This window comes from Rhodnius prolixus, unplaced genomic scaffold (assembly GCF_049639745.1).
Source record: "Rhodnius prolixus isolate KJV_2025 unplaced genomic scaffold, Rpr scaffold_6, whole genome shotgun sequence".
Lineage (NCBI taxonomy): Eukaryota > Metazoa > Arthropoda > Insecta > Hemiptera > Reduviidae > Rhodnius > Rhodnius prolixus.
Window position 1 is genome coordinate 35,938,311 of NW_027411634.1, and position 25,594 is coordinate 35,963,904.

Consider the following 25,594-nt stretch of genomic DNA (forward strand, 5'->3'; position numbering starts at 1 on the left):
TTTTTGTAAATCGGCTCTGAACTGCACTTGCCATCTCTCCTCCTAGTCATCGACCCTTAAGTTTGGGTCGATGACTAAAAACCAAATATAACAATTAGTCCTGCTGTCTCTTCATGAGACCATCAGAATCACCGAAAAGATGGGAGGTTTCTGGAGGTGTAACATAGAAGGAATTAGAGTAAGTTACTGTTGCTTCCCGGCTCAACTAAATACTTTATCAAAAGGCTTTCAATTTTACATTAAATATTTATGTAGAAAGAACTATTTTATTGGAGTATGGGAGATTATCGTAATTCTAGTCACTCTGCAGTAGTTACAGTCATGTAAACCAAAAAAGGTTAATATACTAGCCTTAATAATAGCTGGTTGCAACAAGTCATTACGGTTGCAGTTAGAGAAAATTTTAAGAATCTTGCATACTACAGTATACAGAGTTATTAGTAATAATAATTATGGAGGGGACCTCACATTCATGGGGCTAACTCCTCTCCAATTCAATGTACAGCGTCGAGAAAATTTTGAATCGAATGACACCTCATTCATGAAAATCGGTTCTCGCGTTTAGGCGCTAGGTTGTTTACAAAAAAGGTAACAAGAAAAAGAACAAAACCAATTTTTGAAAATGCTGTTATTGCCCATTTTTGGAATCGTTTTTCTCGAAATCTATTATATCTGTGTTGCAAAAAATTACAGTTATAAAGAAGGGTTTGCCCTACATTTTAAAGAAAATTTGGGAATTTTATCTTTTATAGAAAAAGAGAAAAAAATTGTCAAAGTTCAGTGTTTTTCAACGTTACGCTTTTTCGTGCAGTTTCTGACGATCAACCCTAATACAACTGACCTACCGGACAGTTTTTAATATTGTTTTAGAGACAAACCAATCTCTCGTTATTTTACTGTATAATACTTCCTCCCTAATATTTCCTCATGCATTTTCAAGAAAGCTATTTTCCATTCTGTTCATTCAGGGCTTCAATATTCATTCATTCAGCCGTCAGAAGTGTGAGTGACATCTTGTTGAAGCTTTTCTTTTGGTTTTTTTGTCTAAACTTGAATTTTTATGACTTCCTTTAAATTACTTTTATTATGTATTCAATTTTCGTGAACTATGGGAACAATATTATTTAAAAAAAGTGATGCGTTGATGGACAGTCAAGATGTCATGTCTAAATAATCACTTCGTTGTAAACGGGCTGTTAGCATTAAGATTTATTTTTTATTTTTTGCTCTTACAAAACAGAAAAAAAGAGGAAGTAATCATATCAAATTTTCAATATCGAGTATTCGCCGGAAATATGATTCGTAAAAGTGGTTTTAGAAAATGATTCGCAAGTATTTGTTCTTCGATTATCTTCGAAAAAGGATTTTATGCAAAAATTGTAAAAGTAAACGATTTGATTTTTTTAAAGTCGATCACAGCAGTCTTCAAATTTACAATTGAAAATGCTTTCCTCTAGCTTGGTTTGGTTTAGTTAAAAGTTTGTGGAAAGTTAGTGAAGATAACTTTTTGTTTTTCTCGTTTAAGTAAGAAAGATGCGAAGAAGTGACCCACATTGAATGAAGCCCCGGCCAAAGAAAAAGTAAAACAGAAACTTTTTTGTCTGTATGCGGGCAAGTTGAGGAAGTTCTATTCGTTGTGGACTTAACAAAAAGCGAATAGGTTAGGTTGGAACAAACTGAGCCAGAGAGTTCTTTTAGTGTCAATAAACTCTCGGAAAATAAAAACTATTTGATAATGTTATTTGGATTCATTGGTTTTAGCTGAGGGTTTTCCGATTGAAAAATCCAGTTAATAATGGTTGAGGAAAAGTTGTGTTCCAAAGTGGAAAACGCATAAACAAGTAGTCTACTACCTTTTATCCACTTCTTAAAATGTTTACATTTGACGCTTTTTCAAAACCGTTTTCTGCCATTGAGCACCCAACTTCTTCTTATTGAAGGAAGAGGACGGAAAGTGAGCAAACTGGAGTGGTAGAGAAGTTCTGCTGGGCTATCTAAGTGGGCGTGAAGGACTTAAAAGCCGGGTTGCAAGCGAGGGGGGGAGCAAACTTTAGGAAGGGTTTGGTCAAATATCCAGGATTAGGTAGTAAGAGCTGGAATTTAAAAGGAGCTATTTATTGGTTTCTTAAGGTTTACACAAAACTTCCACTATCTTATAGCCCATTCTCTTCCCCTCCACCGAACTCCTCTTGCTCCCTCTTGCTACTATTCCTTTAGGATAAAGCTTCCTCCTCTCCTCTATATCGGCTCGCTCTTCTTAAGGTGGCACATTCCACACAAAAACAAACAAACAAAAAACTACCAAGAATATAGGATAAAGGAAGAAAAGTAATCCAAGGAAACTAGTGGGTGACCCTAGGCCATTTAACTGGGTCCCCAAAGTATTGGCCTGGAAGATAGCGCGGCCAAGTATAGCGGGAGGCGTTCAACTAAAGAAGTTCAAAGAATGGGGACAAGGAATTCTGGTTCCACTTATTGAACGAACCAAGTGTTGCCGCTATCTCGGTGAATGTAATTTTTTGTGGCCAGCGAACCCTTAAAGATGGGGGCCTTTTTTTTTCTTTAAATATGGAAGCGAGAATATTTAGCGCTGAGCTTACTAGCGAATTTTATTGCAAGATCTTGCAGTAAACTGTGCTTGCAATTTACTAGTTTTATTACATTTCTCCTTAAGACTTTATCAAGACCTTTATCCCTAGCCCTTATTTCTTTATAAGGCTTTTTTTTGCTGAACAATAAATAATTGCCCAGTAAAGTATCTGTTTTGAACAGCCAGACGATTTACTCTTACTAGATTTACCCAAAGTTTTATAATGAGGTGATATTGAAATACCTTCTTTTTTTTTACGCAAACATTATTTTGCAAATGACGTTTTTGAGCTAAATTCCGAATTGAACGATTTTCCAGTGACGTAAAGCGAAGCAATGGGTTCATTATTTTCCTCTTGAGTAGAAAATTTTGAGAAATTCTTGTGACTTAATCCTCTATATGTTAGGCAGACGTTACTTACCATTTTCTTGGTAGTGCTCATCCCATCTGCGGTATTGAGAAATAATCTACATGATTTCCCCTCTTAGAAAAAAGAACAAGTCTAACCAACGAAACAACATTTTCCAGAAAGTAATGTCTTAAGTTGAGAAATGAAATTATAACAAAGAAAAAAAACAAAACCTGAACTGTTTTTCCCTAATTATATTCACTAACTACGAAAGATGGTGAAAAATAGATACGGTTTTTCATTTTAGCTTAATTTCCTTTAAGTTAAAAGTTAGACTTGCACTAATTACACCAGATTTACATAATTACACCTACATTAGTGACCTAAAATTATTTATGCTCATTAACTGAGTGTATTAAACCTTCAGGCAGGCAGGCACCTAGGTTATATATATCTAAGATAGCCTCGTTTTACTCCATTCCTTTTTTCCAGTTAGTCATTTTCTTTGTTTTAATAAGTGAAGAGATTTTTAAAGTTCACCTTTTTCTTTGTATAGGTTGTGTGTATCTGGAAGACTTTAGCCTGCTAGTGACTTCTTTTCTCGTCAATTGAATCGTCGGTAGATGTTTCAAAAACTTGCGAGTTTATTTTTCTAATTATGTACTTACTTACTTTAAGTACTTTACTGCAACAGGTAAAACCTCAGTGTTTTAATTTTACTTACCTGCTCTAATAATCTAATAGTTTCTTGGTTACAATTAGCATTTGAAATTGTCTAAATATTTTTGGTTTTTGTAAATGAACCTGGTCTTTGATTAAAAGAAGAAAATTGGCTTAGAACATATTTTTTAATAAAAATTACTTCGGGCCACAACCTATACTCAAAACAGAACAATAGAGATTTCCAGAAACAGTTCTTCGGCTTTGATTCAATGCTACCAGATGTCTAAAGGACATCCTGTTATACAGCAAAGACAGCACCAAAATCCAAACACAACGTCCCACAAAGATTTCTTCTCAAATTAACATTCTCCCGCCTCCCAGTGATAATAATCGAAAATTAGGGAAACATTTACAAAATACACCCAGCTCGTATCTCTGTTTCTTTCTCTAATATACCCAGATCTTACTCTCTCACCTAATATACATTGTTACTCCGGATTTGGAATTTATGACTCCGCAAAGACACCTGAGTAACTTCGTACCAGTTAACATCAGCTTATCAGCACTGAACAATCTCAAGTCAATCTTCATTGGAATTAGTGTGCTCAATCGATAGCAAAGGGCCTGATGATGGAGCTAGATTTATACGACCCATATTGGCGTACAAATACTAATGGACATTAGATGTAATTTTTCATCATTGGCTCAACACACACAATGGAAAAGACACAGAAACTTTAATAAATAAGAGAGAGAATCACAAAACCCTTTATTTATCATATCTGAGGGTGATCTGCAGAGAGAGTTAGTTCTTGAAACAATATACTTAATATATTTTGGATTCTCCAGAGGCACTATTCTGAATACTGGGTCTTCGTAAATGGGATGATGGTAGGGATACAAAAAAAATCTAATAAATTATTAACCAAGTTATAAAATTACCTTCCCTTTTATTGCTTTATGTTTAGTTCATCTTTGAAGTAGATATCGTATAATGAGTAGAGGGTATAATAATGAAGTCTTTGGGTAAGATGGCTGACATTTTCTTTGCAAGAGATTCTTTAAAAAGGGGTGAACTGAACTACAGAGAGATTAACAAGATGGTAATGTTTACGTAGAATATAATTAGGTATTCTATAAGTAGACTTTTGTTCCTCTTTTTGTTCTAATTCTCAGTAAGTTTTTTTTCTTTTTATTTATTTTTTTTTATACGAATTTGTGTTACGTCCACTTTTAGTGCACTGATAGAGGAGTCACAATGGCGTCGTACTATGTGGGGCTTATTTTCTGTCCAATTATCTTATATCTTCTTATTTTTTATCATCATCGTCTTATTATTAGTATCACCATTTCTGTTATTATTCCTGTATAGATACTTCTCTTTAAGATGTATAAGTAGGTTTTCTTATTTTTTCTTCTTCTTATATTAGCCTTCTTCTGTTTCTTTAATTCAATTTCTCTTCCTTTTTTCCCTCTTTCTAATTAGTTTATATTTCATCTTTTGTTTTCTCTCTTCGTACTTCATATTTCAGAATCGTAATTATGTATTTCTTCTTTGTTCCTTTGTTAGCTTTCTTGACATAAGGGTTTCACCGGAAATTGTATTGCTTACATTGAGCCATGTTAGAAAGAAAGAAGGTTATAGAGGTTTATTGTGCTTTTTTCGTTTTTTTTTTTTGGTCGGAGGTCGTTTCTGCGAATTATCTCCTGAAGTCTTCATATATAGCCTAAGGTTTCAGAACGCAAAGTAGCGACTGCATTTCATTTAAACAGGACATAGAAGGACTGGTTACATTTCATTAAGATTTTTTTTTTTTTAACCTTTTGAAGCCTTTTTAGTGGTATCATCAAAAGCAGTTACTGTCCTTGCAGACAAAAAAAAATAAATAAAAAGAGGCTTGCCAGAAGTTGAAGGTTGGTTCTTTTAAATATTCAACCTGGAGATTAATGTAGAGAAAACATAGCTCATGATGACCACTGAGACTAAACAAATCTGAAAGTTGCTCTCTGTAAAGTAACTTTTTCTTCCTATTTCTTAAAACATCTCGGTCATCATTCTGGAAGTAAAATTATGCCCGGAAACAGTTGTAACTTAGCAACATTAACAATCTTTATAAACAGAAATATTTCCAGAAAGGCAAACGTCCGTACGAAACATTCCTCAGGGCAATTATTATTGCTCTAATTCGTGTTTTCCTCACTTCCGTAAGTGAACTTGGGCAATTTATGGTGTTTGATGTATACCAGATTAGGAACTATGCAGAACTGGAAGATCCTTTTTTTAAAAAAACATGAACTTGTGATAAAAGTGTAAGATGGGGTGACTTTGGTGGTCGGAACGTTTGCGTGGAATTAATAGATTGCGTGGTCTTGCTGAGTTGGCTCTAGGATTTTGAGAACTATCTCGAAAATATTGTGTGTTAACACTCATGTTTTGTAAAATGCTAATAACTAATTATGTTATGCTAATATATAAAATAGTACATTTTTTTTTTAATGAAAAACATTTCAAATATTTTTAAGGTTTTAATTACAGAGAATAGGTGTACTACCTATTTTTGTATGTTACGTGTATGTGCTAATGGAGCACAAGGTACTATGCCTATTTACTGTTAACCAGTCATACGTCACATACTAGTGACAGAGCGAAGTCAGAAGGTTGCTGTTCTACTCTCCACCTCATCACCGAGTACAAGTTCCAAATCTATTACTCCGTGCTGCTACGACAGTATGACTTATGACCTTTTATAATGTGTTACAGACTGTTGGGGTTTAGAAGAGCGATGCCAGTAACCGGCAGGACGCTCAATATTACTACGGAGATATACGAGCTAGCCGATGATGATCTCCTGAGGACCTTCTTCATTTCGCCATCAAACAACAAGTAATTTATCTTAAATATATATTATGCATACATCATTATTGCAATATTTATAATATAATATTGCAGATGTTTCCACGGAAAGTGTACATATTACTGTGATACTGGACATGCCATCTGCGGGAATCCAGATTCACTGGAAGGCTCTTTTGCTGCTTTCCTGCCGCCGAAAGAGATTGGTCCTAGAAAAGTGTGGCGACATCCATGGAGGAGATCCTATCATAAAAGGAGGAAGGCTCAATGGGAACAAGGTATGCGTTTTTTTTTTTCTTCTTTTTATCAAGATTTTTTTCTTTGTACTTTCTCTTATCTTAATTATAAAAATAGCATTGTATGGAGTACCAGGACATTAAGATTTGAAGGGCAATGTGGTGGAAGACTTTCTGTCTGCCCTATGGTGCTCTCACCGGATCCCCAGATCCTTTTGATTAGAGCACACTGATGTAAATGAAAGGCTGTTTTTCCAAACTCTTTATCTCAATTTAGACTGTCAGGACTGTCAGTTACAGCTGGAGGCATCCCTCAAACCCGTAAATTTGATTCTAACAGTGGTAGCGCTAATTGAGAACCCCAGTCTTAATGAACCCATTGCCCCATTTCCTTCTATTCCGGGCATAGACAAGTACCCAGAAGAGCTTCTTAAAACTGTCCTGTGCAAGCCGATTAACCCTTTAATTTGTAGCTCAAGCTTAGCTTGCCTAACTGAAGGTTTGTGCTCATCACTTTTTAACCACACAGATCAGACTCGTAAGTCTCGTGAAATAAGATGTATCTTGTGGAATGTGATGTATCTTGTAGAAGGAACATGTTAACTACACTCGAATTATTTTCTTTCATCATCGCCTTTAACATGTTGTCATGGAACTGAGGTTTCTGGTTAGATGTGACTTTGATGGAAATGAATTGAAATACAGGCGGAAAGTGGTGTTATTTATATATATAATTCTTTATTCGGTAAAAACATAAAATAACACTTTTACATACAATACAGAAATAGCATGGCTACAAGCAGTCTGCTGTAGTGGTATTATTTGTATGCTTTTTATAATAGCTCAGAATTTTGGGATGCCTTTATTTATAAAATTGAACGAGAAGTTTATTAATACTTTTTAGCTAGTTAAAAATAATAATTATTATATAACCATCTAAAAGAAAGCTACCTTCCCAGAATTGTGCTCAAAGCTTTAATTAAGCATGTGATATGTTGGAATATTTAACAGATTATTAAAAAGAAAATAATAAACTATATACCAGCTCCAACTTTTGATCTTTTCATATTTTTTAATCAAACACCTTCTTTTTCTTCAACTAATATAAAAAGTTTGCAATAAATTTTTTTTTAAAAAACTCGTTTTCTTAATTAATTTAAAAAATATATATCTACCAACAAAATTTTGTATTCTGTAACATGTTACAAGTGAACTTATAAGTCATATTGAGTTTTTGCAAGTAATAAAAGCAGTGGAACAAAAAAAAATTAATAATAAAAAAAAAATCCCTGTACTATAGAAGTTTATTTGACAAGTTTTAATTAGTAGCAATTAATATTCTACGTTGACGGTGTTGTAGCGACCTGTCCGATAACTCTTCTTCTACATCAAGGGTTTAGCCCTCAGTATGCTCTCTTTGATTAACTGATACCTTTTTTTAATTAGTTTAATAGTAATTATAAAATTATTTAATCGATGTATCTTTTTTTTCTGTTTTGTTTTAATAGTAGATAATATTCGTTAGCTTTAATTATTATTCCCAGCCAAAAAATCCAGGTCTGATTACAAAAGAAGTTGTTCGTTTTCCTCTGGTCCCAAGCTCAAATTAAAAGGCATTTATATTTGTTACCAACTGAAATTGTTATAGCTTTTAAAATCTTTTCATGTATCGTGTTAGCACTGGGTTAACTTTTTTTTACGTAATAATAGAACAGCCAGTTATTGGGGGAAATTTAAATTTAAAAAAATTAAGTGAGGGGCTCTTTTTTTTTTTTTTTGTTTATGTCTTTCTATTATTGTTACTTTGTTGGATCCCAAATCTGAGACCAAACCCAAGAACAGATTGCTATTGGAATGGCAGAAGGATTAGTGAAACTTATTATTATTAAGTAGTTTAATTTCTTGCTAGTTTGACCAGTAATACTCTAATCCGTATGTAAATTGAACCTCTCGCTTTTCACAGCATCAAGTGCATGCAGCAACTTAAAATGCACCATTTTAAGGATTTACATGGTTTTATAACTAGGAAACCTTCAAACAGAAATTTCCTTCTGGAAAAAAAAACCATATTCTGTGGGCACCAATTTGATCTTTGGAATTTTAAAACAATTCATCCATTTCAAGAGGTAACACGCTACTGATGAGATATACCTCTACTTGATCCATTTAAGGTGCATTTAGGATACTAGATTTAAAAATAAAATCTAGGCAAGCATATGTTTCCAATTTACCGTTGATTATTAACACACTTCTATCTATAGGCTGCTTTAATAGGAGGTGCTAGTGCTAGTCCTGTACTGCTTAAGATCCCTACTTCGTTTTAGCGGTCACGATCTACCTATCAATATGAACGATATCCTTTTTTTCCCCTGCGGGGGGTGTACTTGCTACCTCCATATATTTTACCCACTTTTTGCTGCCTTTAATATCTTCTTATTTTTCAAACTTACTTATTTTATATAATTAATATATATATATCGTGTATTTCATTTTCAGCACTTGAAAGGGTCTGTCTTGTAGTGGCTCAAGATATTCTGTTAAGTCACTTGAGGAAAGTAAAATTTTAAAATATTGGGATAAAATTGCTGAAATATGAATTTCAGTAAATATTGGGATAAAATTACTGAAATATGAATTTCAGTAAATATTGGGATAAAATTGCTGAAATAAGAATTTCAGTAAATATTGGGATAAAATTAGTAAATAAACTAATGTCTATTATTTCTAGTGAGGTTTACTTCAAATATAATGTTATAGACGGAGGTTGATAGGTAAAATAATATATCTAAACTTAGCGTTCAGCTCTTCTAACCGCTCGGCTACGTATCTTGTTCATTTTCCCATCTTTTTCAGAACGGTCTGAGGTATTAGTGCTTCTATTATAGAGTATAGCTTGTTCTCAGATGTGTAAAACTACAACTTCCCTTTCTTGTCAAGTAAATGGCTATTGTTATCGATTAATTTATAACAAATTAAGTGTTTTGGGAAGATAGAGCTTAATTAACAATCCATGTATTTATAACTGTAAACGGGGGGTTGCAGTTACTGGGGATGTAGTAATTCGGGATGGCATCGTTACGCTCTAAAACTTTTACTTGTGTATTTGTGTGTGTTGTGGGTTGGGGGTGGAGAGCGGGGGTTGTTTGTAGTAACGGATGTTGTTTGCAAACAAGTTAGCACATTTAGAATGTTGAATGGAGGATATCCCATGTAAAGCGATAAAACAACTTCCCTATCAGTTGTATTAACACCCCGGATTTAGGCAGTGGGACAGTAGTAATTGTCCCTGTGGATAAACCAGCTAGCATTTAGTTTTGTTTTGATGAAACTTTGAAAAGGAGAAAACAATCATTTATTCCATTATAACAGAAATAAAACAAAATCCTCATCACCTTACTTCATTTATTACCGTTACTAATTAGTAATTACCAATTTCAAGATGGGCGCCGTATTGCTCGTAAGTCCTAGGCCCATAATGATCATTATCCCAGCCAAACAAGACCGCTAACCCTTACTTAAACCTAAACACCTCCAAGCTGCCCACATCATATTGAAACCGATCGATTATCTTATCGTTTTAAATTAAACATTAGATAGGTATAAGCAAAAATGAATAAAGACATTTAAAATGGTAAAGAGGATAAAATTATCTACGTATGTTCATGATTGTTAATAGATTTTTAATTCAATTCATCCCACGGGTTGCAGTTGCCTGCTCTGTACAAAAAAGTAGTTTAAAGTATATGGAGCGTTTCAATCTATTTGAAATATGACGAGCTCCACTTCTGGTTAAATCCTCTAGGTGGATAGGTCCCCGGGTCTGTTGATAGCGGATCCGGACAGCCAGTCCTGGGATCCAACAGAATGATATATTTTATGCCGATAATGCAGACATATTGGTCGGGCACAATGCTATATATATTTAATATGCGTGGTTATTAGTATGTCCGTAAGCTCTTTACAAGGGGAACAGCTAAAATACATGCACCTGTTGGAGGGAGGGGCTGGGATGATGGTTCGTAGCGCAACCCTTCCTTAGGGTTCGACTGATACAGTTTAATCTTTTGTGCATTCTACATTATCTTCCCCTACTTGTGTGATTTACATATCCATTATTGAATTATAACCCAGAACGTGTTAATTTTCCATTAACTATATGCTTTTAATCCTAAACTGACGATAAGTAAGGAAAAAAAAACAACACAAAGAAGAACTGTTATAATAACGCTTTTGCAGCTTATTTCTGTAAGCTTATGTTTTCCATAATCCTCATTAATATATGATTAGAATTTTATAGAGTAGTAGGTGTTGGTATTAATTAAAAGCACAATACAAGTTTAAGGATTTACTTGATGTTTTCACTAGCTGCATTGGATTGGATTGTTTGAATCCGGTTCGGGACCCTGGATCTTTTAAACGCTAATAGTAATATAATCACGATGCTTAGTGAGAGAAGCGGAATCCAGAGCATTTAACTGTTTTAGCTGGTAGGTTCAGCATTTCCAATGGCAGAAATTCACGCAGGTGGAGACTGTTTCAAATTCAATCATGGCTGAGATCGTAGGAATCAGATAAATGAGACTCTATCTAAATAAAAAATAAGTTTGTACATTATGCAGTACATACTTTAATAATTATAGTAAAATATAAAAAGCTTCCGTTTTTAAATTAATGGTCACATATAAGCAAAAATGAATAAAGACATTTAAAATAAAAAGGGGATAATTATCTAGGTATGCACACGATTTTTAATAGGTTTTTAATTCAATTTCATCAACTTAATTATACTTAATAATAAATAATATAAATTAATTAGTATTAATGGTAATAATATTTGTTCAAATTTTCCACAGAGGCTGATTATTGTAACCTAGTTCGAGATATACCGCCGTACAACGAAGGCAGACGACTTCTTGATCTGATGGACATGTCCGTCCTGGACTTCTTGTCTGGTAACATGGATCGTCATCACTATGAAACGTTTAGACCATTTGGCAATGACACGTTCCCAATACATTTGGATCATGGTAGAGGATTTGGTCGACCATTCCACGATGAACTTACAATTCTTGCACCATTATTGCAGTGCTGTTTCATTAGAAAATCCACGTTGGATGTGTTACTCAGGTACCAAGTTCATTGTGAAATATTTAGTGTTTCTGAAATAATTTGACTTTCTTTTTAAATGATGGTAGTCGGAGGCAAAATTTTCAGACCATTAATAAAGAATTTCATTAAGTTAGTAGTTTGTTATTGTTCAGGCATTTAATGACCTATAGGCGGCACGTGATTGATTCAATTTCTGGGTATCGATCTAACGAGATTTGCCGTATAATGGGGCTTATGCCAAAATTGGAATTTGTAGAGTCAGTAAGATAAATAAATAAATAAATGGCAGATTATTCGGTACATGAAAAGATTAGGTTATTTCAATAAGCAGTTTTTAGTAGGTCTAGGTTTTAATTAGAGTTCTACACCCCTTTTCTTTAGGTAACTTTTTGCGCCTTAGAGATTAGGGCTATATCTCCAAAGATACAAAATAATCCCTTGGTTTAGATGATGCAATTAACAGCTTCGCAGCTTATTCTAGAAAAGTAATGTAAGCAGAAGTGGTTGGCATTTCTTGGCACTCTTGATAATATCTTAGCCTAAACAGCTCGTATCACGCTCACTCAATTTAATTATCTTATGTATTACTCCTCGACAATATTCTGCATAAATTCACCTAGTTTGAATCACCATTTTCAGTTCCTTTCAGATAATTTAGATCATGCTCCGAGTTATATGAAGAAGATTGGTAATTTTGGTTTTATCCCTGCTATTTTTTGTAGTCTTTTCTGTTTCTGAGTTGAAACTTGCTTGAGTATTTTTCGTTTTGTTTTTTGCGAATTTATATGCATGCAATTTCTCAAATAATGGCCCAAAAAGATGTACTACGGATGTTTGAAACGTTTTCATAAAAAAAAAATTATTTTTTTGAGGTGCTTCAAAGAAGTTACACTATTTCTAATTTTGGTTTCTACCAATTAGTTTTTTTCCCCTTCATATTTCCTAGACAATATGTTTTAGTGTTACATTAGATGCTGATGTAGGTAATTTTAGTAAAGAACCTTTTAATAAAAAATAATCGGAAGTTTGATGAAATTATAAAACAACTTTAACAACCCTAAATGTTGCCAGCGATGAGAGAGAGTTTACATTACATTTGTTTTCTTTGATTATTGATTTCGGATAAATCAACTGAAATTTGTGCTGTCAATCAGTTTTTATCACTTGAATTGCTTTATGCAATTACTCCGATGAATGTATTTGTTTCATTAAGTTTGTTATTGTTGTGTTGTTTGTTTCTGGCTGTTTTCCCCTCCCGCAGAAGCAGAAAACCTTCAGATTGATTGTGTAAACAACATTGGAGTCCTCTCTTTTTGGGCAACTAGAATGTGTGAAGGCTTAAGATAGCCGATCTTTCTAGGGTGCGTGGTGAGTTTGATTTGCTTTTTTCCTTACCTTACCTTACCCCTAAATGTATATTCGAGTTGATTAATAAAATGTGAATGATTTCAAACGCCTAATTTACTAAAAAGATTTTTTTATTTTATTTGTTTTTTTGTAGGAAGATAGTAGATACGGGTCAGAGATAATCTGTGTTATTATATCTGATATATTTCTTGATTATAATTAATGTTTTGATTCAGTCACCTTTTAGAAATATTAATTCGCTTCTATCTTTCTAAAATCCGCACAACTTTTTCTTATTTTTATAATCAAGAAACTAAATCATACATTTTTCTTAAAACTTAGATTTTTGGAACTTTAGCCACTATAATTATACAATTTATAAAGCTGTACATTATTTTGGAGTGTTCATTTTTCAGAGAGAAGCCTATCCTTTAAAATAGAAAATAATCGATTTATCTCATCAGGGTAAAAATCCGGGTCCTCAGAGGGGTTCATGGAATTTTGAAATATGGCGTTTTTGCTTGTCCTCATTACAGAGAGTTCATCAAGCGAGAATGTTATCTAAGTGTTTATAATAAATTTTGTGGTTTTCATGAATTAAATCTCAGAATGAATATGCTGACGATGAAAATTTGTTTTTGCTAAATTTGCTTCTAGGAACCATATTCTTGTTCATGTTAACTCACATTTCAATTTATCTCGATATGAAACTATCGATATCGATTCCGCTGCTCTGCTGAGTACCCCTGATTGCATGTATAAAATCATTTAATAATTATAACAACAGAGGTTAAGTAATTCCTTGATGGAGAAATGTTTATGCTGAAGTTATGTGTGTAAACAGGGAGCACAATATGGACTGCCGTCCTACTTAATGCCACATTAACCCTGTTAAGAATTTATTCCAATAATGTAAGATGTTGACCTACATTAAAGGGGATGAATATTTGGGCCAGGGGCATCTCTTTATGTGAGGGTAATATTTTAACGTAATATGCGATGTAGATATGGCAGATAATTACTTTAAGAGGGCGATTATCCACCTTCTACGTTGGGTGGGGAAATTATTTGCCTTTCTCCTGCAGTTTCATCTCAACTACCACAAACCAGTTTATAAACTCTTACTAGAGTTAGTAACTAAAAACATGTTCGGCCGAAAAAAAAAATAGTTATGTTTAAGTTTCCTTGGTACTTTAACGAAACAGAATTGTCTTTCGGGTTACTGCTTAACGAGGTATGAATCACTGTCTTACCAAATTTCGAAACTTAGTGGAGACCTAAAGTTTATATCGATTCCAATGCTCTGTTGAGCACCCCCTGGTTGCATTTATAAAAACTATTTAATAATTATGTCAAGAAGTAGTTATGTAGGCTTAGAAAATTATTCATGTTTAACATGCGCTGTTTATACATGTAGCCTTTCTGTTTGATTTTATGACTTTCAGAATTAGAACATGTATAACAAATATGTTCTATACCAGTAAAGTAGTTCAATGATAAACGCAGGATATTACTCTGGTCAAGTTAGAAATAAAATATTTTAATAGTTTGAAATTGGTTTGGCGGGACAATAAAGCAAGTAATGGCGCATTGTAATAGTTGCAGCTTATCAGTTGATATACCAGGGTTAGAAACAGTTTAGCTCCCCTTTTATAGCCTCACTTTGGCCAGAAGCATCTGGGCGAAGAAGGTAAAAGCCCTGTTAGGACTTAGTATCAAGCAGTCAGTGTGTGTCTGCTATTTGTGCCCGTGCCCATAGTGCGTGGACCTCGCTTCCGATCTGCGCCGCCGTACAACAAATAAAATTGACAGTTCTTATTTCCTCTCTCTCTCTCGCTCCTCGCCCCCAAGGCCCCCCCCCTTGAGCTCCAGAGTACGCAATCTCTATCTAGTTTCTTTTTTCTTTCTTTCTTTTTCCTCCTAGCTCACCTTTTCGTTACCTTCTTTGTTGGTCGTCGCAATGATCGTTAGGTGTTTGTAGAGATAAGCCTTCTTTCAGTACTGCTTCTCTTCTTCTTGGTCAAACTATTCCCCTTTATATTTGTGGAGGGTGTCCAGGTGGTTAGTATTTTTTATTTCTGTTGTTGTACAACTTTTTCCTTTTATGTGGCCTATTTGTAGATGCTTCAGATAAAAGATATAAAGCTACATAACATAGCTTGGATATATCTTGGCCATCTAATAAAAAACTTTCCTATTTCACATTAGTTATTTATTTTTTTTTACAATATGTCGCATTCTAGTTCCACGTATTTGTTTAGGTCATCGTAATTTGATTTCACCGCTATTTTCTTATTGCATACAACATGTCAATTTAATCATATAATCGACAAATTATCTGCTAAAATGGTATTTCATTTGCTGTTCAGTTGAATAAATGTTGGCAACATCTCCTGAAAATATGAAACAGAAAGGAATAGTTTTCCAGTAATATGCTTAAGAATGTAATTTTAGTTTAGATTGAAGATTTATTTAAATGGTTTTTAGCTTCGCTATGTTTAAATAGTTTTTTGTCTGATATCTAAATATAGCGACAGAAAACCATGAATTAGATCAAAAGATTTTATTTCGGGTTATATGAAAGGGTTGGTGAGTAAGATAGCTAACCCACAGAATTCAGCGTTGCATTTGCCATGCCTAAATGGTTCAGTTACCCTAGAGAACTTGAAGGAAATCGTCCCGGAACAGGCGGTCGGTCTAATCCATTACTTCTGCGTGTTGAATGACTAGGCTCGCAGACGGTATGTACCATTACCTATCAAGAAGTCAGAGCCAGTTCCATTCTGTAATTCAATACTTCAGAATGAGAGAGAGAGCTTGATAAAGTGGCAGTTCTAAAAATAGTTACCCTCCTAATACAATAAAGTAATTTGCTTTTCCTGAAAGACTGGCTAAACTTACTAAGATACAAGCCCGTTGGGTTTAAAAAGCTGCTGTTAAACATTAAAAATCTTTTCCAAGATATCCCACAGAAAGGATAGGGCGTGGCTACATCTTTACTGATCCTGTTTCCTGTAAATATCCCAGGCTAACAGAAACAATACCAAAACTTGAAATCGTTAATGCTCACATAATACCAAAGTACAACATGGAAATGTAAATATGTTGGGAAATATGTGTATTATTATTTAATAGCTAATACAGGTTTAATTTTAGATAAAGATCTTATGCTCTGTTGGCTGTTGTAAATACTTAATACGCTACAAATCTTATAATGCACTTATTACAGTGATGTTAGCAGTAAAGAGGTTTAGCTAAAGAGGTTGGGTCAGTTTTAGGGTATTCAGCGACATTCTTCATGCACAGGAGATCATAGACTGTAATATTTAGGTTGAATAAAATCTTTCTTAATGTTATTGTCCAGGAATATGTCTGGATAAAACATTAGGTACGATATCAACAGCTTTCCTATCCCATTAAAATTGCATTGGAATTTTGTAATTTGCTTAGTCCAAAACTTTATTTACAAATTCATGATTTTGCTGTTCTACAAAGTAAAGCAGTATCAGGTATAAAAACGAAGTTTTTTATGATTAAAAAAAAAAAAAATCATTTATACTGTGCCACATTTAATATATGCTTTAGGGAGAAATTCTTTAATCGGTAATACGACTTAACTGAAGCAATTTTCATTGCAATTTCAACAATTTTTTGTTTTAACTATAAGAAGTACACTTGTGAACATGGAGTCGTATTATTACTTTTATATGATACGTTTTCCCGGAAAAAATTAATATTCTATGGGGAGTGGGGTTTCCAGGCCACTTCAAGCATCCCTCTTAAGTGAGTGTACTTATAAGTGAAATTTTCTGCAATGCTCACTCATTCGCATCAAGTTCTATAAAGGAGAAATTGGCCAGAATTCGTAGTGTTATGAGGAAAATTAAACAGAGTTGTGATTTTACAAAATTTATTGTAATTTCAAGTTTGCTTTTTTCTCTTAACTTGATGATACTTATTGATTTACTTAGATGTACCGTTTTTTTGTAACATTTTTCTGGTGGAAATGTCTGGTTTGTTCTGCTAATGTGGACGCATCGGTAAAGTTGAGCCAGCTTTCCTAACATAAATCATTATCTTTTCGCAATGATCGTCACATTAAAAACTCCGCTTTGAAAGTACTTCACGGCACATCATTATGCTCGAGTTGAAAGCCGATAAATTTTTATAAGGTTTAAAAAAATAGATTTTTATTTTATCTACCGCAAGTTTGTCAGATAAGTTCAATATATTTTTGTCTTTGTGAAAGACTTAATTGTATACATTTATCTGGTGTATAAACACTAGAAACAAAAGGCTGTTGTTTGTTAAATTATGAAGGAATTATACATACATTTCTTATAAAATTTGGTTGGTGAAAATGTTGATGGCAAACCTAAGATAAGGTTATAATCCTTGTGTTAAGATGAAAAGAGAGTACGTATAAAATGAGATGGTAGGGATGAGGCTTGTTGAAGGCTTAGTCGGGCGACGGTTAGCTAGCGTTGTTGTGGGTGGATGGTAGGGATATGAGCGCGCCGGCTGGACCTGACTGCTCATCATAGATTCATGAAGAGCCTAATCTCTGTGTGGCCTTTTCCATTCACAGATAAAAGTATGTAAACATGGCCTCTTTTGTACTATGGATCCATCATCTACCTGGTACTCTTGTGCTGTTGAATTGTGTTCACTGTGTTTTAGAAATATGACCAAAGAGGCTTGGAACTGCGGGTAGAGGAACGGCCGCTAGACGGACAGAGTTGTAGGTTGGCGCATGTTGTGTGTAAAGGACCCCCCTCCCGGGAGGTCCACAGGGCCCGCCAATTAGTAGTAAACCATCCTCACTGGCACCACAGTTCTGAACAAATAGGAAGGCAAAGGAGGCCGTGGGGGTGGGACCTTGCCGCCTCCAGCTGGCTGCAATATTCATACGGTACAGGTTTGCTGGGCCGACTCAAAAGCGACCAGCTCACAAGTCCCAGTCGACCATTAGGCTTGCTGAAACATTGATGTAATACTACACTCCACTAGACTGGTGCCTTCGACACCGCAGCAAGCGTCCACCAACCAACCCACCCCCACTGGCTGCCAGAAATGGTTTAGAGTTTGGAAGAAGAAGGGGTTGAAGTGATGTTTCGTCTCTTCTTGTCGCTCTCCTCCTGCAATACAGGAGCTCTGTTGTTTCGCTTTTCATGTGTGGTGTGTGTGGTTTTACCAGAACTCCCTAGGTATCTCTTTTCATAACAGCATTTTTTTGTATAATTAAGAAATCTGACTTTGAATGTTCACTTTCTGAAATACAAATTATTCACAGTTCTTGCTGACAAATTATAAACTTATAATTATAAACTATATATATAGTTTATATATGTAGAACAAGTACCATTCGTAGTCAACAATATTAGCAACATCATTTTGTAGCAAGGAACTAACAAGTAATAACTTACAAAGATTAAGAAGGCTTAATTGGGAAAGAAACAAATGAAGTCCGGTGTGTACAGCCAAACCACTTTCTCTGAAATCCAATCTATGATTCTAACTTTATTAGTATGTTACATATTTAATTCTTTATTACTTAAAATATCTTATAAGAGATATTTAAATTATAGATTCTTCATTTATAATTTTATATCTTACATTCCAGGCTCTCTTGGCAAAAGTAATCAGTGGAAGATAATCCGAGGTGGACAGCAATTTAACAATATAATGGCCAGAAAGACTAGAACTTCCCATGATCCTTATACATAAGGACATATAGCTAGAAAATGATAGAGATCCTCTTGTATCCCTAAGGAGCACAGAGAGCACATACCATCATAACTTTGCCGCTCTAACCAAGGGACAGTATTCAACCTGAGTAGCTCGGCTCGAATTTTAAAGAGCCAGCTAAGGTCTCTGAAATTTAACTGCGCATTGGATATATTTAAAATCGCCTCCTCGAGTTTATTTATACATTTTGTATAAATACATATTATTACTAATAAAACAAAACCCAACAGCTTACAAATACCAAATAATCATACGCTTTCCGTCCTAACTATTAAGGACTAAATTTCTAATTTGTTTTGTATTTTAGATGTGGTATATCATTTTTAAAAAATATATTTTTGGTGATGGATCAAAGTAGCCCCATTTTTACTTATGGTACGTTACTGTATGGTTGTAGCTTAAACAAATTTCGTAGATATTCTGTTTGCATGGCGAGGACTTTCCATCTTGCAAAAGTATTATTTTAGAACAGTAAGGAATCACCATGTTGAGCGGACAGATTAGGATGAAATTAATATCGCGAAATAATCAATGATACTCAATTAAATATGACAAAAAATGTAAATTGAATTACTTTAAAGAAATCACAAATAGTTCTGTTTTTCTATTTATAGTTTGATTATTGTTTATTGTAAGACTAATGATCAGACAGAGGTAATGTACTACTATCCAGTAGCGATGCTACATGCACACCCGCGCGTACAGGACAGCCCTGTGTATCTGTATTATTAATGTATCCAATTAGAGCGACTGGAAGTAACAAGAGCCTGGCCGCGCACAGTTGGAGGGCACTAATTAGGGTCAGGAGGGGTCACACCTTCAATATGTCCCGCTCCCACAGGATCTTCTCCCTGCCGCACACTTCCGCACTGGTGCGTTTGCCACATTTATGTAGAAAAGTTATACTGTCACGGTGCTCGCACCCACGTGCTATTGAATATGAATAAGGTGTTTAAATAAAAAGATCTCATACAGAGATGCTTTCATCCAATGAGCAAAAAAATAAATAATTAGTAAAAAAAAAAATGCCAGAGAGACATTTCTTTTAATTGATTTTCTTTTTTATTTTATTTTTTCCTGCAGCCTTCGCTTCCTTCCTTTCTAAATGATCTTTCCGCTAAGTGACTTTCATTACCAGCTGTTATCAATCTAGTGCTCTTTTCTCGATGGCTGGCTACCTCCTTAACTATACCCCAAATTTCGATTTCTTAAATTTATTCTCCCTAAGTTACTTTGGTTTACCTGAAGCTGTAGTGGATTTTTTAGTTAACGGCACACAAAATCTCATTTTCAGTACGAAAATGACCATCTCAGTACGTATAATTTTCCGCTTGTTTGTTCTTAGGTATCACACAGGCGATAAAAGGTTATCAGAAGCGTTGCGTGAATCGATGGCCATGGATCCAGTAGCGCCTGTCTTATGGGAGCCACATTTTACTGCATTGGACCGTCGTGTTGGTATTGTACTGCAAGCTGTACGGGACTGTTTAGCAAAAGGTGGATCTTCTTCTTCAGTGAAAGATGCTGACAATTATCTGCCTAGAAAAATTGCAGTAGAACCGGATACTGGTTCGCCGAAGACTAAAAATCTTTCCTAGCCGACAATATATGGACAGTTGAAGATGAGGAGCATACAAATAATTGTCTCCGGCCATTAAAGGACCGTAGGGCGAGAAGGATGGGCAGCAGGTAAGATATGATTCTAAGTTTTGCTTCCTGCCACTCCAACATGGCAACATCATCGTGGCATCTTAAAGCATCATAAAAACTCCTGTAACAGATTCTGATGAACCACTTGATGCTTGAATCCATTTGCATTTTAGTTCCTATTAAAAGTAAATTCAAAACCAACGAGAAAGGATCCTGCAACTTTTGGAATTTTCTTTGCAGGATCTGGACTAATTAGGTAAGAAAGATGTAAGAATGTGTTATTCGATTGAAGACGTGTAAAAAAGCATTTGCTGTGGTAGGAAGAGTTTAAGATAGTGAGGGATTTGGTTCTTTAGAGGATGGTGGGCTGGTTTAATCTCTTAAATCCTTCTGGGCTGTAAATTACCGTCTTATAGCCATTGATTTTTATTATATCACCGACCTTGGTACTGTTTTCCTGGTCAATTTTTAATTTGATTGGCATTGAAGACGATCACCCTCTGTTGGTAGACTCGAAAGTAAGCTTTTGGTGTATTTAAGAAATGTAACATTCTAATGAAACTTCTTCCTGATCATATCCACATCCACTCGACAAGAAATGGCTTCCTCGAATCTGACCTTGCTCTTCCTAAACCTTGTAGAATATCATTCTTGAAAAGCCGTTAAGGATTTGCCCTTGACTTACTCGCTTTTATCCCAAGCTCTTCCTAATCTCAATTTTTCTAATTTGTTCCTTCTCGAGCACTCTATTGCATATATCTATATATCAAAGAGTATATCGGTTTAGAATTAACAAAAAGAATAAATAAGAGATTAAACCTTTGTAAGAGACCCTGATTGTATTAAATAAATATAGAAGAGATACTAATGAAAAATCTAACTTATTTCCAAATAATTAGGAACAACGGGTTGCCTGCATCTTGCACCTCGTTGCAGTCTTCCATACTAACATAGTTCCCTTCATACTGAGTACTCTGTCTTATCGCAACCGAATCACTGTGCAAAGAACATCCTTACCAAAAAAACGTTTCGACAAGTATAAAAAACTATTTTTCAAACCTACATTCAGACTGAGTGAATAAAAAATTAGATTTTTTAGAATAATTTGACTATGGAGTTCTTACTCTGCGACATCCAACCATCTAAATCAAGGTCGCCTTCGTGTTCTTACGCCTCCTGGCTTGCCAATTAATAATTTTTGAGAACCGTGAAGATTAACGTTCTATTTTCAGTCAACAAGTTTTCGCTATAAAATCAGGCTCCTTAACTAGCTGGAGGTTCCGATTCTTTTCCACTATTTGTCCTTACTTGTTTTAACTGGATTGCTATTTTAATTGAAATTGGTTTTAGTTAACATATTTCAAAATTAAACAAAACAAAATTATACAAATGCAATTTACAAGATCAATTCTTGCTTCATCTCTTGCCTTGTGGTTCATCTAAAAAGAAAAAAAAAAAAATGCATAATTCATATGGTTAAATTATTATTCAAATTGTATTGTCCTCATATTTTGTCCCGTATATTGTATATGTAAGTATAACAAAAGTTTTATATTTTTAACAATTACTATATTCTGTGAATGTTAGTGATTGTGTGTAAGTGTAATCGCGCGTTTTATTATGCCAAAGTCTTATTTTTATCTTTTTTTCATTTGGATCATTGAAAAAATACAACATTTTAGCAAATATAACGTTGAAATTTGTATAATATAAAGACAAAAAAATTTATATTTGCTGTAGTTACCAATCCCACCTTTCTTATAAATAAATACCTGCCTCTATTTACTGCCACATTATATATGTATATATATGTGAGTGTGAAAAAGAAAGGCAAAAACAAAACAAAAAAATATATAATATAATGATATATATATTTTTATAATTATATAAATGATCGGGTACTGTGATCGCGGTTTCTATTAATAATTAATAAATTAATTAAAATATTTTAAAAAGACGAAACATGTATAAATATATTATGGAAAGAAAATATGTTTAAAATTAGTTAATTCTTTTTTTTTTTTTTTTTTTAAGAGAGAGAGAGATAGGTTTAGCTCAAACTTTATTAATAAGAAGAGTGGTTATAATTTCATAATTTTTAATGTATCATTATTGTACCATATAGGGGTTTCAGTAAGATTTTCGAGAATTTTAGTATAGCTGCTAATGATCTTACCCGTGTTCCTTTTGCTCTCCGTTTTCAGTTCTATTACTTACTTTTTTCAGCTCTTCTCTTCACCTATCTAAGAGCGTTCGCTGTTTCCATAAAATAATTTACAAAAAATACTTGTCTATTTAATCTAAAACATCTATATTTTAATTATCTTCATAAATTTGTCACTTATTACTTCAGGGCTACGATCTTAAGGGGTCATAGTTGGGGGAACCAATGTAAATCAAGCCAATAGATTTTACACAGAACCCAATACTATAGATTTTGGAAACTGTTGAAATACCCAATACCAAGGATAGTGAGTAAAAAATATGTTCACTTAACTGAAACTCCTATACAAAAAAAAAGAAATATATTTTAAATGGAATTATTAAATTTTTTGTTTCAATAATATAATCGACTGAATAATTAATAAATGTTTAGAGGAAAGAATTATTTTATTTTCTAGTTATTTCATTTTGATATATAAATTACTGAACGTTGATTTTTTTTAACAAAACAAAAAAAAAAATCCACTTTATATTTATATAATAAAATCGCCGTTGCTGTGTTTCAAGATGAAACAAAAAAAGGTTTTCTTAAACGCAAAGCTTTTTTATATTGGTACAGACAACACTGTCCATCATTGGATAGTGATCTGTAAGAAGCTTCTAGGAAGAGGATATCTGAGGGCCAGCAATTGGATTCAAATCCGGGATCTAAGCGTGGGAATCCAATACGCTAACCAAATAGCTAATCCCTTCCTTACTTACAAAGCTTTTTATATAAAAAAAAAAGTTGCTTATTGTTTTCATAATTAAAATAAAACAAAATTGTTATTAATGTATACTTGGACTATCATTTTGTATTATATGTAATAAAAAAATAAAGTAGTAATACAATTTAAAAACAAAAACTAAACATATCTACAAAAAGTGACTGAAACTAAAGAATTTTTTTTTTGTTTAATCTGATGGGTAAATTTTTGTAAAAAGAAAGTAACAAAGTTTATTTCAGTGTTATTGCAATCTTCCATGTTTATGTATATTTTTTATTTACTTTTTTGGCAAACCATCCTCCACTTTGAGTTTTAAAAATTTTCTTACCAAAAAGTTGATTTTTAAAAGAAATTTTTGTTGGTTTCTCTATATTTATGTTTTGAGTTACGTACACTTGGGTATCTCAAAAAGTTATTTCTATGAGTATTTGTATAGGTTCAAAACCTTCCTCAGCGGCATAAGCGCTTGTACTCCTTAAGAAAGGGAACGGTTTTTCTTTTAAATGTAAACCTCATCTCTCTTTGGAATGGTCTCTCAAGTACCGAGACAGGTTTTGGAAATAATTAGAAACATCAAGAGGCAGGCAGGTCATGGCCGATCAAAAATCTGGTAACAAGTTCTGAGCAGTGTGATGTGGGTATCCTAAACGGGGCCGATTGAAGGTGTCTTCAATTACAATATCAAAATCATCAGACATTCACTAATGTATACTTTTTATATTATATAAAAGTACCGTTGCGAAAGGTAATTCGAATCGAAAGATCATATAAAAACAATAATAATGGCCCAAAGCTGTGTTTTTTAAAAAGGGATTGGTTGATAGAGTAGTTGCGAAACATTTTTTTTTAGATGAAATATAGAATATTCTGAAAATCTTCCTCGACTGAATTTCGAAATTAATATGAGTAGATGCCTGATAATTTTGAAATTGTGATTCAAAAGATCGATTCACGATGATAATGGCTTTCAAAATTTGATTTATTTTTTTAATTTTTCCTATGTTTTTAATTAAATTAATTCCAATTAAAAAACATTCCAGAGAGATCGACTGTAAAGCAACTTTACACTACAGTTAATAGAACCTTTCCAAATCCAAATTTTCAAGTAGATATTTGCTTGCCTTTTTACTATTAAGTAATTAATCTTTTGGGATACTCAATGCTTCTAATTGTATTTTTATAATTTTAATTTCATTTTAATGTTTCCCAATTTTATTAAAAATAAAAACAAAAAAGGATAATTAATAAATTAAATCGTGTGTTACAATAAGAGACTAAGTGCCAGTAAAATTATTATTAAAAAGAGAAATTTATTTGAAATGTTTTTAATTTACATTTTTTAATATAATATATATTATATTTTAAATAATATTTAAGAGGAAAAATAAATGTACATTAGTTATTTTGGGGTTATATATAAATTTATTTATAAAAAAATAAATTATTTAGATTTAATTTAATATACATCAATAAAAAAAGTTGGTCTGAAATAATAATATTCACAAAAAATACAATATTTTGATTTGGTGTGTGGGGTCCGAAATTGTACACTCTTCTAGTCATTCGAATAGACACATTTTTGTTTCGTTTTTATTTTTTTTTCATTTGTGAAGAGGAAAAAATATTATTAAAAAAAAAAATCGGGAGAATGTAAACAATATTATAAATAAATTTTTTTTATAAAAATTATTATTTTTACTTTCTCTTGATATGCAAGAATTGCTTTTCTTGATTGAATTGGAATCTCAACTATCTCGGCTGATGGTACCGTCAAATACTTCTACAGGTATGATATTTTAAACTGTAAATGTTGGAACTTGTCACGCCTTAGAACTTAGCAAAAGTATTACAATATTAGATAATTTATATTTTTCTTTGATCCTAAATGAGTTTGCGCATCAATTTTGTTTTAGGGAAAAAAAAAGATTAAAAATTGATTGCAGTATGGAAGATAAAACGAACAAACGAATGCTGTAGCTTTTTTAATCAAAGTTATTCAGCCAATTTAAACCTTTTTTCATAAATTATTAAATTCAGTAAAGAATAAACTTTAAGATTAAGAAGAAAAAGAATTGAGCGACATGTTTGCAGAAGAAATTATCATAATTCAACGCTACA

The 25,594-nt window shown here is 33.3% G+C and overlaps 1 protein-coding gene across 9 annotated transcripts in view; it reads left to right on the forward strand.

Annotated features, from left to right (window-relative positions):
* LOC141460039 (extracellular serine/threonine protein CG31145) overlaps positions 1 to 25,168 on the forward strand; it is a 284,669-nt gene extending 259,501 nt beyond the window's left edge. For all 9 annotated transcript variants that reach the window (XM_074139651.1, XM_074139656.1, XM_074139655.1 and 6 more), the window contains 4 exons: positions 6,364 to 6,486; positions 6,553 to 6,734; positions 11,546 to 11,819; positions 20,242 to 25,168. In XM_074139651.1, the coding sequence (XP_073995752.1) occupies positions 6,364 to 6,486; positions 6,553 to 6,734; positions 11,546 to 11,819; positions 20,242 to 20,494 (832 nt within the window). In that variant the 3' untranslated portion in view covers positions 20,495 to 25,168. The remainder of the gene's footprint in view (positions 1 to 6,363; positions 6,487 to 6,552; positions 6,735 to 11,545; positions 11,820 to 20,241) is intronic.
* Positions 25,169 to 25,594: the final 426 nt, after the last annotated feature.